Source organism: Marmota marmota, unplaced genomic scaffold (assembly GCF_001458135.2).
Source record: "Marmota marmota marmota unplaced genomic scaffold, marMar, whole genome shotgun sequence".
NCBI lineage: Eukaryota > Metazoa > Chordata > Mammalia > Rodentia > Sciuridae > Marmota > Marmota marmota.
This window is the reverse complement of record NW_025999894.1, coordinates 6240911-6258899: the sequence shown is the minus strand read 5'-3', so window position 1 is coordinate 6258899 and position 17989 is coordinate 6240911. Positions and strand designations below refer to the sequence as shown.

Here is a 17989-nt window from a genome sequence, read left to right as displayed (position 1 = left end):
CTCTGTCCAAGTCCCTGCCTCTGGGAGTCTCTGGGCCTCCAGAGGGGAACAGTGTCTGTGCCCCGGGCAGACCTCCCTCCCCTGGCTGTGTGTGGCCACCTGGGCACCAGTGCCCAGTGGTTCACGGCAGCAGTCGGTGTGGCTTCCCTGGGCCACTAGAGCCCCTAGCTGCTCTGGGGGACTTGCTGCTGTTGCCCCACCAGAGGGGAAACGGGCTTCCTGTGGAGACCCAGGGACACTGCGGTCAGAGCACAGGGCAGCTGGAACCTCTTTCTTGCTGAAGGAAAGAGAGAGCATGGCCCTGGACCAGCTCCAGGGGGCGGGGGCTCTGCCCCAGGAGTGCCAGGGAAAGGGGCGGGCAGGGTGGCAGGCGTGGGCGGGCTGCCCCCAGCGTCCTGGGGCTGGAAGTGGCCCTGCTGCCTTCCAGCCGGGAAGGACGACCCCCGACATGCGGGTGGGAGGGGCCGTGGTGCTGGGGAGGGCCGTGCGGCGTGGCAGGTGTGCACAGGCCTCTGTGTGTAATCCAGCTTGTCAATTGCTCGGGGACTGGAACTGCGGAAGGGCCATAGAGCCGCGCGCTGTTATTATTTATGATAAAGCGCAGAGGTGCCTGCCAGGGACTGGAATGGGCTGAGCGCTGCGTGCGGGACGGACGGCAAATTGAACTCCAATTTTCTGCTCCGCGGTCTTTGTTACACGCCACAAAGCGCCGGTACAGCGGGGTCACCAGCCTGATAAATGTGTGTTCTTCGGCGGCGGGTTCCATCTCTCAGCCTCTGCGTGGAGAGACTGGCTCCGCTTTGTCTTTCTCGCCTCCCAGGCCCGGCCACGGACTCCTTTTCTGGGGTCCAAACACAGCCCTGACCCTGGAGTAGACCAGGGGCCCAGCACAGACGGGGGAGGCCCGGGATTCAAACCCAGCTCCGCCACTCACTCCCGTGGGACCCATGCACCCTGCCATGCGACAGCTTCAGAGGAGAGAAATAAAGGGGCAGTGATCAGAAGGCTCCCCGGGGGGCTGGGAGGAGGAAAACTCGGGGTGCCTGCTGGATTGGGCCTCTGGCCAACCCCCTTCCTGCTCCGTCCTGGCACCAGGAGAGCGGAGGTGGGAGAAGCCCTGGAATTGGGTGCACTGCCCCCCTGGACGCTGGGCTTCCCTGCTGCTTGGCTCAGCTCTCTGCCGTCCAGGCTTGACCACCAACGCTGGGGTCCAGCGGGTCTCTTGTCCCAGTGCCATCTCCCCCGCCCCTCATGTCCCTGTCCTTCTAAGGCGAGCAACAGGAGGAACACGAGATGGCCCCTGGAAGCTTGCCAACCAGACTTGGGGCTGCTGGCCCCTCCTGGTGGCCTTCGTCAGCCAAGCGGGTGTACTCTCGAGGCCGCCAGGCCCTGGGCTCCCAGAAGCATCCCTGGGCCTCTGAGCACCTGCTCTGGCCACCCCCAGGCCTGGAGGACAGCAATGTCTTTAAGTCACCAGAGTCCCCTGGTGTAGAGGACGGCCTACGGAGGGTACCCACATGGTGGCGGAGCTCAATTGCAGGGACCTCCAAGAGTATCACCTGGAAGAGCAGCAGGGACAGGTGGGGATAAGCCTCCCCAGAGGCCCTGGACCTGGCCAGGCAGCTGACCCCAAGCTGGCCTTCACCCATTTCTGGACATTAAGCCCCAGAGAGTTCCCCCACGTAAGCTGTCCTGCTGAGGCCACCGAGGGAGAGAGCAGTGTGTTCGTGCAGCCGGCTTCTTGGGAGGAATCTCAGGAGTTAGCCGAGTGTTATTACCACTTTTTATGGCTCGAATGAATCTGAATACACTAAAATGGTAATAGCACCGTTAGGCAAAAGCATTCCAATCAGTGGTTTCAGCTGAATCTCTGAACCCTCCAATGGAAACGTAAGACAGGCCCCCTACTCGTGTTAATTGCAAAATAAACCCAGTGGAAATGAGAACCATTCTTTTCTATGCAAGGCTGGGGCCGCTTGGACATGGTCAGCTGTGCAGTTCCAGCAGGTGGCCCTGGCCATGAGATGGGGGCACTGGGGTGACACCCAGCAGAGATGAGGAGTAGAGTGGCCAGGGCCTCCTTTTCGTGGGCCCCTTCTCAGCACCAGGAGCTGGTCCGAGCCTGAGCCCTCTCAGGTGGGAACCTGAGGTAGGAACAACTAGCGTCCTGTCTTTCAGGAGGAGACTGAGCACAGCAGAGCTGAGGGCCACCCAGCTAGGGAGTGGCAGGGCCCACTGGACTTGAACCCGGAGGTCCCCTCCAGGGCCCCATGAGGTCATCACACACGTGGTCACTGAGTCTTGCAGTGCAGAGCTGGACGGGAGCATAGAGTTCTCCGGGGACAGCCAGCCCCCGAGAGGGAGGTGACCAGCCCAGTCCTGCAGCACTCTGGCTTGTCCCCTCGTTTGCTGGCAGGTCTCCTCCCCCTGCATGGAGGCCAGGCCCCGCTCACAGATGGGGAGGTCAAGGCGCCCCTGTCCACAGTCCAACTGTACTTGCAATCTGAATGCTGTAGGCAGGGACCCTCAGAGTCTGAGGAGCACCCAGGACATCTGGGAAAGCATCAGAGAAAGCACGGTGTTGAGCTTTGCCAGGCGGGGACGAACACAGAGCCAACATGTTTTCCCAGCAAAGAGGAAAGTGAGGCCCCTGGGAGAAGAGAGCAGCAGGGGCAAGGGCCCTGGGGCACCGTGGCAGGGTGTCTGGGGAAGAAGCCTGCTCCCCCGTGGCCCTCATTCTCCACCATGTCACCCAGCATGCTGCTGTGCATGGGACAGTGGACACAAATTTCCATGAAGCAACCAATGAGTCTCCTAGGAGTGTCGCGACAAAGTGCCACGAATGGTTCTGGAGGCCAGATTCTGAGATGAAGGTGTCGGCAGGGCCATGCTCCCTCCGAGAGCCGGAGGGGAGCCGCCTCCTTGCCCTCCCTAACTCCTGGTGGCTCCTGGGAGTCCCCGGTGCTCCTTGACTTGTAGACACGTCCCTCCAGTCTCCAGCTCCGTCTCCACAGGGACTTCTCTCAGTGTGTCTTGGTCCTTGTGTTTCTTGTCTTATAAGGGCACCGTCACAGGGGTCCCACGTGACCCCAGTAGGACCTCGTCACTGCCCCTGAGATGGCCGTGTTCCCAAATGAGGTCACCCTCTGAGGTTCCGGGAAGGTCGTGAGTTTGGGGGGGTCTTGTCCTGGGGCAGCTTTATCAACCTGATTGTCATCTCTGTCAGCCTGGCCATGCCACCAGCCCTGGTCCTTCACCCCCACTTGTTTCCTGAGCATCTTCTTCTCCCAGGCTCTGTCCCCAGGGCGGGGACTAGAGACAAAAGGAAGCCGTGGCCCCGCCCTCTGCCCTCACAGACTCCTCCTTCTCTCCACAACTTCTTGGCCAGGCACAGAGGCCCCAGCCCGGGGTCTGGCTCTCGCTGCTCCCTCCCAGCCGGGGGCCCCCCCCCCACCCNNNCCCCACCCTCTCACAGTCCCCAGGGCTGGGCCGGGGCTCCCTAATCAGATCAGATGTGTATTCAAACAAATTGATGATCCGTTCCATTAGATGCTTTTGGAACACGCTTTTCTGAGCAAGAAATTCGTCCGGGAGCAGCTGCGGAGGCCGCGGCATAATTGATTGTCGCGCCCTCCTGGGCCCCGACGTCAGAAGGGCCTGGCTCCTGAAGGTCACTGGCGAGGATTAGGTTGAGGAGGGCGAGAGCTCCTTTCCTGGCTAATGAAGCACTTGGCATGCAGGCGGCACCGGGCGGGCTGGGCCCCACATCTGCGGGGAGGCAGGGGGGCAGGGGAGGGACGTAAATTTGCATCTTATTTGTGGGAGTGCAGGGGGTGAAGGGCAGTGGGGACCAGGGTGGCACAGGAGCAGGCAGGCCCGAGGTGGCAGGGAGCCTGGGACCCACGCAGAGGTCACTCCTGTGCCCCTGCTGTGCCCCCCCCTGCAGGGCTTCAGCAGGAGGCTGAGGCCAGCAGTGCCCCACCAGCCTCCTCCTGGTGCTTGGGCCACCCTGGCATGGCCCTGAGGAAGCTGCACTCGGAAGCTCTCCCTGGGCCCTCGGGACACTCTGAGCTCCTGAAGCGGGTGGCTCTGAGCTGCAGGAAATGGGGGACAGGTCAGATAGCCCCGCCCTCGGGGTCACGCCACGGGGTGCCAACCACAGAGGTTTGGTTGGTGCCTGGGGTGCCCTGGAGGTGAGCTCCTGAGCTCCTTGGAGCCTTGGGGCCGCCCCTGGGGCAGGGTTGCCATCTGGTTACTGAGAGGACAGGCAGGGCACAGCAGGTGGATCTACCTCAGCTGCGGAGGCCTGGACTTCAACCCTGCGGATCTCCCTCCGGGGCCTTCGCGCCAGAGCCTGGAAAAGGGAGGATCCAGGAGGCTCACGGCGCAGGCAGAGCTGTGGTGGGGGCCCCAGCTCAGCCTCCTCTTCCAGGAAGCCCCAGCCTGGGACCCACGCCCGCGTCTGTACCAGGCACTCTCCTCCTCTCCCAGGCGTCTCCACCTGCTCCTCCGCACCCACCCTGAGCGCCTCGCAGGTCAGTGCAAAGGGTGAAACCCCGCGAATCCTGTCTCCGCCACAGAGAGCTCTGGGGCTCGGGGCTCCGCCAGACCTGGGCCACCCCGTGGGGCGTCCACTAGCAGAACCTTCTGAGCATGTGTCCTCATAATAATAGGCAGGTACAGTCCTGGCCACGAGACGGCCTTGTGACCGTGGACACGGTGGACATGAAGTGCTCTGCGGGTAGGAAGCTCCACAGGTGGAGTGTGGCAGAGGTCACAGTTCAGGGGCAGGCGTGGCTCGGTTCCCGGGCTGGCTGAGGAGTCAGACCCGCTGGAGGGTGGGATGCGGGGAGCCTGTCCTCTCTGAAGAAAGAACGTTATTTTGCAGGGAGCTGGAGGGAGGGAGAAGCTGGAGTTTAGTTTTTGCATGGGACGATTTCGCCTGGAGCCTAGAGTCTAGGGTGACAATGGGGGCACTTAGTGGACATATCAAGGGAAAAACAGCCATCGGGGTCCCCTGACCTGTTACAGGAGAATAGAAGGAAGCCCTGGGCTGAAGCCTCTTGCCCGCCCGGGAAGGCAGCTCTTCATTCAAGGGGCTCAGCCTCTGAGGTGTGGACTCCCCACATCACACAGAGGGCCTGTCCTTCCCCTGTCCCAGCAGGGCAGCCCCGTGACTGCCCTCTCATACACGGGCACATGTGTGCACAGACCTGATGGCAACCCGGGGCCTCATACTGTGATCCACCTTATAGACACCAACGCAAAGACAGGCCAGTCAAAGGACCAGAGAGGCCACACCCTCGCACCGCTGCCCCGGCCACCCAGTCTCCCCCAAGCCTCACCCCCAGGAAGAGCCTGTACCTGGGCCAACACACGGGCCTCCCTACCTGGCGGACTCCCCCTGCAGCCTGCATTTCACTTAGCAGAGTTCTAGGGAGCAGGCCCTCACTGCCAGCTGCCGAGAGCCCTCCAGCTAGAGGGACTGTCCTTCTTTAACCTTGACAGACATCCAGGTCGTTTCCCATGGCCGGCCGTCACAGCCGTCCGGCTGGGAAGAGTGGCCATGTCACACGGGCACAGTGTCCATGGAGGGCGGGTCCCTTGAGGCGCCGATGGACAGGGAGGCGTGTGCGTTCCTGGATTTGATGGAATCTCCAGATTGGCCTCTGTGCCAGGCTGCGGCCCCAGGAGGCCGTGTGCCAGCCTGCCCTGTCTTCTGCGGGCGGCCAGTCGCAGGTGTCCCACGCTCACAAAGCGAGAGGGACAGACGATCTTACTGAGCCGTCCTGCAGCTTCCTGGTATCACAGGAGGGCCTCTGCCGTGTCCCAGAGTCGCCCGTGACCCTTCCCTCCGGCCGTCCACGTCCTCTGCCCATTTTTCTATTGGCTGATCTTTCTCTTATTGATTTGTGGGGACATTTTTTACATCAGGAAAATTAGCTCTTTGCCGTGATAAGGGTTGCAAATCCCTTTCCCAGTTTATCACCTGTCGCCTCTGCGTCTGCGGGTCCCCTCCCTCCCGCGCAGAGTTCTGCGCCCTGGAAGGCATCCATCTGTCCCCTGGCCGCGTGTCGCCCGCGGGACCAGGAAAGTACTTGGTGGGTGCCTCTCTTCGCCAGCATCGTGTGGTTTTAAACTCCTGTGATTTTTTTTTTCTCCCCTCGTTCTTTTAGAATTTCATTTTCATGTTTAAAACATCGATTCTTCTAGCATTTATTTCGAGGTACAGCGTGAGGGGGAGATTCAACTTTATTTTTTATTCCCAAATGGTTTTTTCTTGAGGTTCCAAAACCATTTGTTGAATAATTGATCTTTTCCTCACGGATTTGAAATTCTGCTTTCTTCCTATATTAAAAACCTCGGTATGTATCTGGGCTTATTTCTGGACTCCCAGACTCCTTGTTGGTCTCTTCTTAAAGACTGCAGATCTGGGGCTGGGGTTGTGGCTCAGAGGCAGAGCGCTCGTCTCCCACGTGCGAGGTGCTGGGTTCGATCCTCAGCACCACGTAAAAACAAATAAATAAAATAAAGGTATTGTTTCCAAATACAACTAAGACAAAATCTTTTTTTAAAAAAAAGACTACAGTTTTAATCCTTGCAGCTTTATAATATAGTCCAGCTTCTGTACTAGTCTAGTCTGCCCCGCTGGCCACGCCTTTTCTGATATTTCTTGACTACTCTTGTGTGGTGTTTGTTCTTCCTGTGAACATTAGAACCACTTTGTATAGTGTTTTAAAAAAAAAGTGAGTATGTGTGTATGCATACACATTTGAAATGAGTAAGAATTTAAGAGACTGACATCCTTACACAGTGGATTCTTTCTATCCACAATTCTCCTCTATGCACAGTTATTCCCTTCCCACTGAGAGGGTGAAAGTGGCTAACAGTGCTGTTATGTACAGTTGCAAAGGTTGCGTACTGGACCCCCCTAAGATAAAGAGAGGAGTTTCTGATTCCTGCTAATGGAGTGTGAGGTCTTCTCACCAGGGTAATCTGACCATCCACATATATAAGCAATGGTAACAATGGCTACCCCTTCTTCAGGATGTGCCAGGCTCTATTCTAAGGACTTTGTGCTTATTAATTAATTAATTTCACAAAAAAAAACTATCCCTAATTTGCAACTAAGGAAACTGAGGTGTCGTGGTTCAGTGACTTTCTCAAAGTCAATGATTTGAACCTTCCTGTGCACTCATAGCACAGAAATCTGCTCCTGCAGAGACAGATGCACACACACACACACACACACACACACTCTGCTGCCCCACAGCGTCCCCTCTCCCCCTGCCTGTCCTTCCTCCCACAGCGCACAGCCAGGTCCCTGGGGTCTGCTGCTTTCAGATGGGCGCAGGCCCGTGGAGGACACTGGCTGGTGGGACTCCCTGTGCCCTGGGTGAGGCCTCCCCCAGGATCCCCTTACCCAGGGAGCATGGTGGGGAGGGGAGGGGCCTGGTCACTGGGTGCCGCTGTGTTGGGAGGACAAGGGAGGGAGGAGGGACGGGGAGCAGGCCTGCTGCCCAGCAGGACTCAGGCAGGGTCTCCCCTCCCTTCGCTCCCGGAGCCATTGTCTCAGCAGCAGCTGGATCAGCCCATCCAAGCACAAGTCACGGGTGCAGGCTGCCGGCTCCCACCCCCAGGCCCAGGAATGAACAGCAACCGCAGACCTGGAGCCAAGGGCCCCTGAGCAGGCCGTGGAGGAGGGGGTGTGGGGTGTGCGTGCCCAGGCGTGTGCAGGTCCGCGCCCGCCCGCCCTCTGGGGTTCTGGCTGGGAGTCAGCCCCGCGTGGAAGGGAGGGATTTAGCCATCACTCCGGGTCAGGAATGTTATTGTTTTAAAACAAACCAGCAATGACAGCTGCGAACAGAGGGTTTTTAAAACCGCGATTCAAAAGACCCTTTAAAACTGCGGGAGAATATGAATGCGCCTTTGAAGGGAGAATGTGCCCGTTTGTTAAGCCCAGAGCCGAGCGGGCGGCCTCCAAGGCGCGGGTCCCTCTCCTTGGCAAAGGGCGGCCCAGGGCCTCCCAACGAGGCCAGAGGTGGGCCAGGACCCAGAGGCACGGGGGCCAGCAGAGGGCCGTCACCCCTCGGGGTCTGCACTCTGGGCAGGTGCCTCTTCAGCTGGCCTGCTGAAGTGTGCTCAAGTGACAGTCGTGCATGAGGAAGCACAGAGAGATGCCCCGGGCCTTACCACATGGTCACCAGGGAGGCCAGCGGAGGGGCCGGGGGCCACCTACAGCCCGCCCTTGGGTTTGGACTCCGGTGGCCCCACAGGGAGGGTCGGATCCATGGAAGAGCCCCTGTCCCAGCCGTGGCAGGTCACACACAGAAGCCCCTGGGTGTGGAGTGGGGGCCAGGCCTGGGGGTGCCACCCAGCAGGGGAAGCCGAATGGCCCCAGATGTGCACGGCCGCCCGTGCTGAGCGCTGAATCTGAGCTGAAGCCCAGGGAAGCCAGGGCTGAGCTGTCCCAGGAGCACAGACGCCCACGTGTTGATATGGGGAGGGAAGAGCAGCCCTGGGGTCCAGGACACCGGGCCTCAGCCTGGGCCGCGCCCTGGCCCCTCTCCAGCCCGCCACCCCGACCCCTTCCTGCTCGTCCCTCTGGGTCACCCTTATTAGGCCACCATAGGACTGTCTGGCGGTTCTGCACCCTTGGGCTCCCGGGGGAGCCTCCTCTGATCAAGGTGTGCCTGGGGCACTGCGGTATCAAGAACGCTGGCCCTGGACCTGCCAGGGACACCCCCACGTTCAGGGGAGAAGTGGCCCTTCCCAAGCACCTGCCCCCGGCGGGCCTGGGACCAGCCGTGGCACGTCACCGACTCACTCAGTCCCTCGGCAGCTCCTTCTCTCCCCTGTCCACGGAGGGAAACTGAGGCTCAGACGTGCAGGACTTGCCCACCCGCTCAGCTGGGACGCGGAAAGCAGGCACAGGGCCCCGGTGCCAAGACCCCTGACACGGGCCTGGAGGTCAGGATGCCCCCAGGGAAGCCCTGCCAGCGCTTCCTCGTGGCCCTGGTGTGTGGGACCCATGGGAGGCACAGGCCTGCCCTCTGGGAAGTCCAATCCCTGGTCTGCCACTTAGCGGTCTGCGGCGGGTGCTTGGTGCACAGTGGTTGCTCACGGGATGAACTGTGGAGACTGCTTCTGGAACTCTCGTCCTCAGGCTGTCACATGCCAGGCCTGGAGGCACTCGTTGGGTCCCTGGGTTCTCATTGGTACCCACCTTCTCCTCCCATGCTGTCCCAGCCTCCTCAGCCGTGAGCGACTCAAGGTCCAGGGCTCAGCTCCGGCCTCCCCGCCCACGGCCTTGGGCAGGCTTCTAACCCCTCAGTGCCTTAACATGGTCATGGGGTTGCCATGGGAATTAGATGGGCACGTGGCAGAGTCCCCAGAATAGCCGGGACTCACCAAAGGGCCACACACCCGTCAAGATCATTACCAGAGGCCACTCCTGTCTCCGCCATGCCACGCCCAAGGGCAGGGGTCTTCTCCGCTTCTTTCACCTTATCTCTCCTACCCCTCGTCCCCTTCCACTTCTGTCTTCCCCCACTGGCCATTTGGGCAGAGACCCCCCCTGGCCCTGGAGGCCGTGAGCCTTCGTAGCCTCTGCAGGTCCAGGTCCCGAGCACACGGTCTCAGTGTGGCAGCCGTGGGGGCTCGGGCTCTGCTGGGCTGCACCCGGTGGGGGTAGCTCTGTGGTGACCCCTTGGCCTCACACCCACAGCCCAGGCCACCTGGTGGTGGAAGGGGCCATTGGACAGACTCTGCCCTCGATGACTTTAGGGGCTGCCCAGACTTGCGGAGTAGTACAGGCTCCGCCACTCGCAGGGCTGTCACCCACCTCCCTGTTCTCCTGGGGAAAACTGCCATCTCTAGGTGTAGCCAGTGTCCCTCCTTCCTTCTGTCCAGGAGGCAGAGGGTGCGGGGGTTCTCAACGGTCCAGGCGCGTGGCTGAGCCCGTGGTAATCTGTGCCTTTGTGTCCCTGTCTCCCGCAGATGACGTGCCGCCGTACTTCAAGACGGAGCCCGTGCGGACACAGGTGCACCTGGAGGGGAACCGCCTGGTGCTCACGTGCATGGCCGAGGGCAGCTGGCCCCTGGAGTTCAAGTGGCTCCACAACAGCAGGGAGCTGACCAGGTTCTCCCTGGAGTACAGGCAAGACACGCCCCTCCCCCCCACAGACAGCCGTCTGTCCTGTCCTGAGGGGCACTGAGGGCGGGGCCGGGCCATAGGCTCCCATCCAGCCCTGGGGTGAGACACCTGCCCTGCTCCGCCTGGCAGAGGCTGGCTGGGTGCGGGCCATGGTGCTGCCCATACCAGAGTGGACAGGGACAGAGGTGACCGTGGGGGGGTCTACTACAGCAGCTGTGGCTGTGGCCTGGCGCTAGTCAGCCCTCTAGGAAATGCCCTGTTGGCTCTGTTGGTGGGGCCTGGGTCTGGGGGCAGGGGGCGAGGAACATGCAGCAACTGGGGGTCAGAAGGGGTGGTGGCACCTTCTATTTGGGGACAATTTGGGTGGTGCATGGAGGTGGCCCACTCAGGACTTTTCACTCCTTACTTATGCCCAGACTCTGGAGCACTGGGCTCAGCACACGGCCAAGTGGGGGGGGGGGCAGGCTGGGTTTCCTGCACCAGGGTGAGGGAGGCAGCCCCCAACCCGGCCTGGCCCCAGCTGGCCGCTGGCCCTACTCAGCAGGGATGTGGCCTCTCTCCCTCTTACCCTGATCCTCCCATCTCGGTGGCTGGTGATTAATCCCCGGGCCTGATGTGCATAATCGGTTTTGTTGGGGAAACAAGATTGTCTTGCCCTGGGGATGTTGATACAGATCTGCTGCTGGGACAGGAATGCAAATGAGAGGAGGGGGTCTAATTGCTGACGGGGCTGTCCTTCCCAGAGAGCCAGCCTTTCCCTTTATGAAGCAGGAGAGTCAGAGTTGGGGTGACCCCCCCCCAAGTCCACCTACCCTGGCCCTGGGCTGAATTGGCTGGTGTGGTGTGGCCACATTGGCCAAGAAGGGAGCAGGAAAGGAGGGAAGGACAGTCCTCCCCTCCTGCAGGGCACCTGGACCGGACAGCAAGGGACCCTTCCGTGCTGGCTGCTCTCGGCCTATTTCTCCAGGGAACACATAAGTGACCAGAGGGGCCTCCCAGCAGCCTCCGCGATGGTTTTCAGCCGGAGATTCAGAGCTGCTCCTGACCGCAGCCTGGTACTCCTGGGGCAGTTGACAGTCTCTGGAGAACCTCTCATCCTCCTGGGTGGTGGACGTGCTTGGTGGACAACCAAGAGCTTGCAGATGGTGGCCGTGCAGGGCCTCCCCGCCCGCCCTTGACTTCTGACAGGGAACCGGAGCAGGATCCCAGGGGAGGAGCATCTGCTCTGTATCTGGGTCAGGGCTCCTCCCTCGGTGCCCTAAACTGCCACCACACGAGGAGGGTGGGTACCAGGCAGGAGCAGGGTCCAGCGCAGCTGAAGCATGGTCTTGCTCACCCGTGGAGCGGGCCGGGCCACCTTTGGAAACAGTTGGCTCTTGCCCCTGGAGGTGTCCAGTTAGTGGTCAGGATCCAACTGTTGGCAGTGATCATCGTCACTGTCAATGAAAGGGAATCTCATAGGGAGGCATTCTGCATGCCCTGCGCCTGTGTCATTTAATCCTGCCCACAACCAATGACCAGGGTCAGTTCTCCTCTGCATTTTACAGGTGAGCCAACCTGTAAAGAAATTAAAGACCCCCCACCCAGGTCAGATTGCTGAGCAGGCATCAGATGTGCGTTTCCTGACGCCCGAGCTGTAGCTCCTCGCCCTGTGCCACGCTGCGTCTCATGGAGGAGGATCGCTGCAACTGCCTCCTTAAAGTGTCTGGAGCACTCTTTCTGCTAACTGTGCTTTGGAGATTCTGGAAAACAAAGCAATGGGGAGAATGCAGATATCCCATTTTATAGCTGTCTTGGGTGGAAGTCATTCAGGAGAAATAAACGAGCTTCCACGTGGAGACTCATCCCTTTGCCTCTGCCACAGGCGCCTTGGCTGCTGTCGCATGGCGGTGATGGTGTTGCTGAACATCCCTGAACGTGGGTCTGGTCAGGGGGTTCCTTGAATCGAACACTTGCTGTGTCCATAAGGTGAGGTCTGCATTCCTTAGTGTGGCCTCCGGACTTTTCATGGTCCGCTTCTGATGGCCTGTCCTTACCTGCTGCTACTTCCCCGCCCCAGGGTAGCACCCTCCTGACACACCCGCCTTTGTCCCATCCCCTGCACTTGGAAGAACACGCCTTTCAGAGCCTTCTGTCTCCTGCAGCACCCAGCCCAGGTGCCTTCTCTTGAAAGCCTCTCTGACTGCCCACACGCTTTCTCTAGCATGCTCTGTCATGCACATATGTGCACACACACATGCACACACACGTGCCACATGCCCCCCTCTGTTCTGTGTGACTGTCCACAATGTGTCCCCCAACATTTATTCCTGCAGTCAGAGCCCTCAGAACCTTGGCAGTTCCAGGGACCCCAGGCCTCAGAACCTGGAACCTGACATGCCAGGCCCTCTTCCCTGTAGGCTGTTCAGCTGTGCCCGCCTCTAGGTTTAGAGGTTAGGGACCTGAGGAGTTCTGGGATCACAGTTACAGACAGTGGGTTCTGACTGGTCCAGCTCTGGTCACCCCTGACCAATCCCAGTGGGAGTGTCATTCGCATCACAATTGGCCAGGGCACAGGCGTTCCCACACCTCAGCCCTGTGGTGGGGAAGGAGAGCAAAGGTCGTTAACAGAAGGGTAAAAAATAGAAGCCACCTGTATCCATTCCCAGTTTGGGAAGGGGCAGGGTGATCCACAACAGATGTTCTCTCTCTCTCGTTCTTTCTTTCATTTTGAAAATTGACAAATCTTAGGAAATGGCAGGTGCGGTGCTGTGACCCCACGTGTGTGTTTGTTCATTCACCAGTTGCCTCTGTGGCTCGCTTTCCCACTCTCCGCATGCACACACATATGCATGCACTATTTTTGCGCAACTATTTAAGAACTTGTTGTGAGCATCCTGTCATTTCCTGTGAGTGGGATTTTCTAAGGACAAGGCACTCTCCCACAGAACCACACTCAGGAGACTCAGCACTGATGCAGTACTGCCACCTGATACTCAGTCCTCTGCAAGTGGCTCCATTTATCCCGGCAGCCCCTTCTCGAGTCCAGTGTCCTCTGTGGCCACTGGATTGTTCTCACTGCTCGATGCAGGAGCTAATCAAGGACACATATTGTATTTATCTATCTGTCATTGTCCTTTATACTTCTTCAATCTAGAACTCTTCCTCCGGATTTTTTTTTTGCCCCCCCCCCGCCCGCCCGCCCGGCAAGGCATCAACATACTTGTGAGTCTGGCTAGTCGTGTCGAATTTCCATGATGGTGCATTTGTGCCGTGATATCCTGATGACTAGATTCACATTCAGTCTTTTTGGCAACAGTACCCCATAGCTGTGTGTATGTTATGCTTTATAACAGAAGGTGCCTGACATCCGGTGGCCCCATGAGAGGGGAGCCTGGGTTGGATCACTGGACACAATCATATCCACCAGACTGCACCACTGCCAAGGTCCCAGGGGGGCTTCCTTCTCTCTGTAGTGAACTCCTCCTAGGCCTCCCACCCAGGGCTGTAGAAGCCACAGGTGAGGCTTACCTGCATCATTCTTGCCATAGCATTTGCCACTAGATTCCCATCACCACTTCCCTTTACGGCAGCAGTCAATCTTCCATCAAAAGCTTTCTATCCTCGCTCCCTTTATAACTATTTAGCACGCAGCATATCCTATTTATGTATGTATATCAATACATCTAGACCCCTGGCCTCCAGCAAGTGACTTACCTCAGTTTCATTGTGGGCAGAATGCTGATAATAACACTTGAATTTATGTTTATTCAAATGTATGCATTTTTTGCTCAGCGTGTTTGAACCCATTTATGCCATTATTCATTTCGACGTTCATAATAACCCCAATTCAGCCAGTGGTTCAACAAAATGCTCCAGGTTCAGCTTTTAAATGAATGCACGGTGAACAATGACTTTCAAAGCAGGTTGGCCGGCTCGGTGTCCTGGGGCTCCCAGGCTACTGGGGGGTTCCGAGGACTTCTTCATCTTTTACACGCCCCAGGCTTGGAGTAGGGTGATAATGTCCATATTTCAGGCAGAGAAATGGGTAAATTTACTCAGCAAGTTGAGAGAAAATGAGATTAGAAGTGCTGCCTTCAATCTAACGACGCTTCCCACCCTGGATCTGAAGGAAGAAGTTTCTGTCCAGGGCCACTGTCTGAGAGTCTTTATTCCTGGTGGGATCTGTCACCAAACACATCTGGGGTGTGAGAGAGAGGGAGAGGAAGAGAGAGTGGGTCACTCAAGGGCAAGCCATTCCATCTAAGTATAGTGACACATTGCTTAGTGATTGGGGACATGTCCGAAGAATGGCATCACTATGTGATGGGAATTCTCTAGCTCCTGGGTAAACTTATGGGACCCCTGTGGTAGACGTAGCCCATCATCAACCACATGTGACTATGGGGCAGGAGACTGTAGAGTGACAGTGACAAGTGGTCCTCATCCACTGTTGGGGGTGGAGACTTTGGTCTTGGGCTCCCTGAGTGCAACCCCCGCCCATTAACTCTGTGACCTAGGGCAGCCTAGGACAGCATTATCACCAACTTTGGTTCCTTGGTAATGCCCACCTCAGGAGTCACTGCAATGATTATGTGAGATTCTGTGGCTCAAGCCCCGTAGACACACGTGGGGCCCAGATGTGGAGTAGATGGCACCCACCAGGATACAAACGCAGGGTGTGTGACTTGGGGGGATCGCGGGACAGATCTGCTAACAAGCCACCAGAACTCACAGTGCAGGCGCGTCTGTGTCCTCCGCCTGGCCACCTGGGGCTGCACACCTATCCCTGCCCCCCTGCTCCTCTCCAGAGCCCTCTCTAAAGCACCTCAGTTGGCAAGTGCTCTGAGGGTCACCCTTGTGGGTGACAAATCTCTATCCATTCTGAACCCAGCCTTGAATTCTCAGTGTGAGAAATAAAGTGACTCAGTGGTGGGTCTGGGTATAAAGTGACACTGAGCCTTAGAAATGAGGTCCCTTTTCTTACAAGAGTGGGACATGGCCGGGGAAGATCCTCCCAAAGCTCTTGGTCCCAATGCCAGCCCCTCCCCTCAGATAGATGCACAGCCTCACAGTGTGCCCGCGGAGTGCAGGCTGTGGGTGGGACTGGACACGACGTTCCTCTGGATGGATCAGGTCAGAGCGTTGGCCAGCATGTGGGAGCGGGATTCCTTTGGTCTTGCCTGCTGCTCTCGGCTATGACCTGTGCGCCGCATGTAGGTGTCTGCGGTTTTCTGATTGCATGGAACGAGAACGCACGTGAAGCCATGAAGGTCAGGCCCTCCTGGGTTTCCCTGAGCCTCTTCCATCAGTCAGCGCTGCCCTCCCACCCGGTACCCTCCGCCCTCGGAGCCACTCCCTGGAGTTAAATCAGTTCAGCCTCAGTTCACACCTATTGCACCAGCAAGGGCTGCGGTGGACGATACCACCTGTCCCTGTGGCCAGGTCCTGGCGAGGTCATCAACCAGATGACTTTGTCCCCTCGTGCTAAGTCTCCCTCCCATAATTGTTCTCACACTTAGATAAGAAAATAAGGTCCGCGTCGTAGACTCCTCGCGCATGCGCATACGCGGACGTGCGCAGCTTGCCGTGCGTAACCAGGCACACCCGCTCCGCTCCGAGGAGAGCTGAGGTTTATGGAGGCCCGGGCGGTGCCAGGCACTTTACATACTCTGGTCTCGCAGCCGCACTTCATTCTGAAAATGAGGAACCCCGAGGCCGGAGAAGCTCTGGAACTTGCCTGGGGTCATCCAGAGCTCAAGCACAGGAACCAAGAGGTCCAACAGGCCCGGCGTTTTCTCTTCTGCCCAGACACCCTCAGGCTTCCTGATTGGGCACCTCTGTCCCTGCCCCATCACTAGGTGTCCTTCTTCTGCCCCAAGGGCCCTCTGCTGAGGCCAGGGCTGCCTGCTGGGTGGGAGCTGGTCAGCCACACTGCCCAGGTGACTCCGTCCAGGTAGAGCTGAGGGGTCTGGAAGCTCACGGGCACTGCTGCATAGAGAAGAAAGCTCCTGTGAGTGGCCGCCCTGGCGAGGGGCACAGAGGCAGGGACGTGGGCAGACTTGGTCACTCCAACAGCGGCTGTGACTGGCTTCTCCTCCAGCCCTCCCTGGCCTCCCCTTAGAAGCGAGAGCCACTGCCGAGGCAGAGCCCAGAGAGCAGTTCCCAGAGGGTACTGAGCCAGTGATGGGTGTGGCAGGAACCAGCCGGGACACTGGTGCAGTTAGCTCCTCTGCTGTGTGACTAGGAATCGCAGCTCCACAGAGGCTCAGCAACTTGCCTGAGGCCACACAGCAGCATTTGGAGAGTCGGGTTTCACTGGGGACCTTTTGCATCCCAGGCCTACGTTCCTCCCCTGCTCAGTGTCACCTTGGGGTATGTGTCGTTTCACAGAGTAGATGCACTTGCAGGCCTCAGCCTATTGGGGATGGTCCTGGACAACCTTCTAATCACGACACCAGAATACCCACGGCTGAGACTTACCCAAAGCTTAGCCTGGGCCCCGTCCTGATCTAAGTGCCCCATGTCTATTAACTGCCACTAAAAACTCCAGTCACCTGCCTCTTCCTGGTCCCTGCTGCCACTTTCATCGAGGTTGCCCTTCTTGGTCCCTCACCATCAGCACCCTGATCAGGAGGCACGAACCCGAGGCTCAGCTTCCGTTTCCTGCCCAAGCTCAAAACCATGGAGCAGAGACCAGTGCCAGGTTTTCTGCCTGGAGCCCGGCAAAGGAATGAGAGTCGATGCCAGCATCTTTCCATCAGGAGGACAGTCTGCAAGGTGATGCTGGCCTTGCATCCAGGCTGAGGAGTGACGGCAGGTGACAGGCAAGCGTTGACGTTTCCGGCAGGGAGAGGGGTGGTGAGCAGGAGCTGGGGGGACAGCCTGGAAGATGCTGCCCTGGGACAGAGCAAGAAGAGCCCCTGGGTGTGGACTAGATGTGAGAGGAGTGCTGCTGGCAGGAGACACTGGCCACCTCCACACACAGGGCAGGGCCCGCGGCCGTGACCAGACCCAGCTGATGCAGTGCTAACCAGGCACGAGGTCCTTACCTCCTAAGCGAGTACCGATGGCTGCCAGTTGTGAAAACACAGGCTGAGAGGATCCCACTGGGGTGCCCAGCACCAGGGAATTGACCTGCCTGGGCCAGATCCGGCAGGAGAGGGCACGTCCAGGGAGCAACACGTTGGGACACGGCCAGGCTGGGGCAGCTGAAAGGAGGCCAGAGTGGCCAAGGATGTGGGGGTGGTGGACACCAGGAGCTGGACAGGCCAGGTGCAACGGGGGCTCTTTGGCTACTCAAAGACTTTGTCTTTCCCAGGAAAGGGATGTGACTGGATGGAAGGTTTTCTCGGGCAGCTGGGCAGGAAGTGGTGGAGAGCGGTCAGGGGCCGGTTGGTGGTGGCAGGAGGGAGTTGGTGGGGCCATCTTGGTGAGGTGGAGGTGGAGGGACAGGTGGCCCTGCGACATGGTTAGGAGGTGAGCTTGGCTGACTGGGTCCGCTGGCAGTGGGGGAGGGAGGAAGGGGATGGCCAGGCGGTGGAGGAGGAGGCCCTGGCAGAGCAGGAGGCTTGCTCTGGTGTTGGAGAGGGGTCAGGTGGAGCTGTCCAGCAGCAAGAAGGAGAGAGGTCTCAGCTGAAGACTCTGGTTTAGGAACCACGGCATCGACGTGGTGGCCTTCACACGGGAGTGGACAGGCGCTGAGTGGAAGCCACATCGGAGGAGAGGTGGGGACATTCTAGCAGGCGATGAGTCAAGGCAGGGAGGACCCTTCCTGCCCCTCCCCGGCTCACTCTATGGCGGGGCAGGACTTACCTGTGGTCTCCGCTGTTCAGTCCCCCCTCTCCCCATTCC

At 58.8% G+C, this 17989-nt stretch overlaps 1 protein-coding gene across 1 annotated transcript in view; it reads left to right on the top strand.

Annotated features, from left to right (window-relative positions):
* LOC125613921 (protein sidekick-2-like) overlaps positions 1-17989 on the top strand; it is a 166906-nt gene that overhangs the window by 104303 nt on the left and 44614 nt on the right. Inside the window, exon 2 of the mRNA XM_048795766.1 lies at positions 10000-10159. Within this exon, the coding sequence (XP_048651723.1) occupies positions 10000-10159 (160 nt within the window). The remainder of the gene's footprint in view (positions 1-9999; positions 10160-17989) is intronic.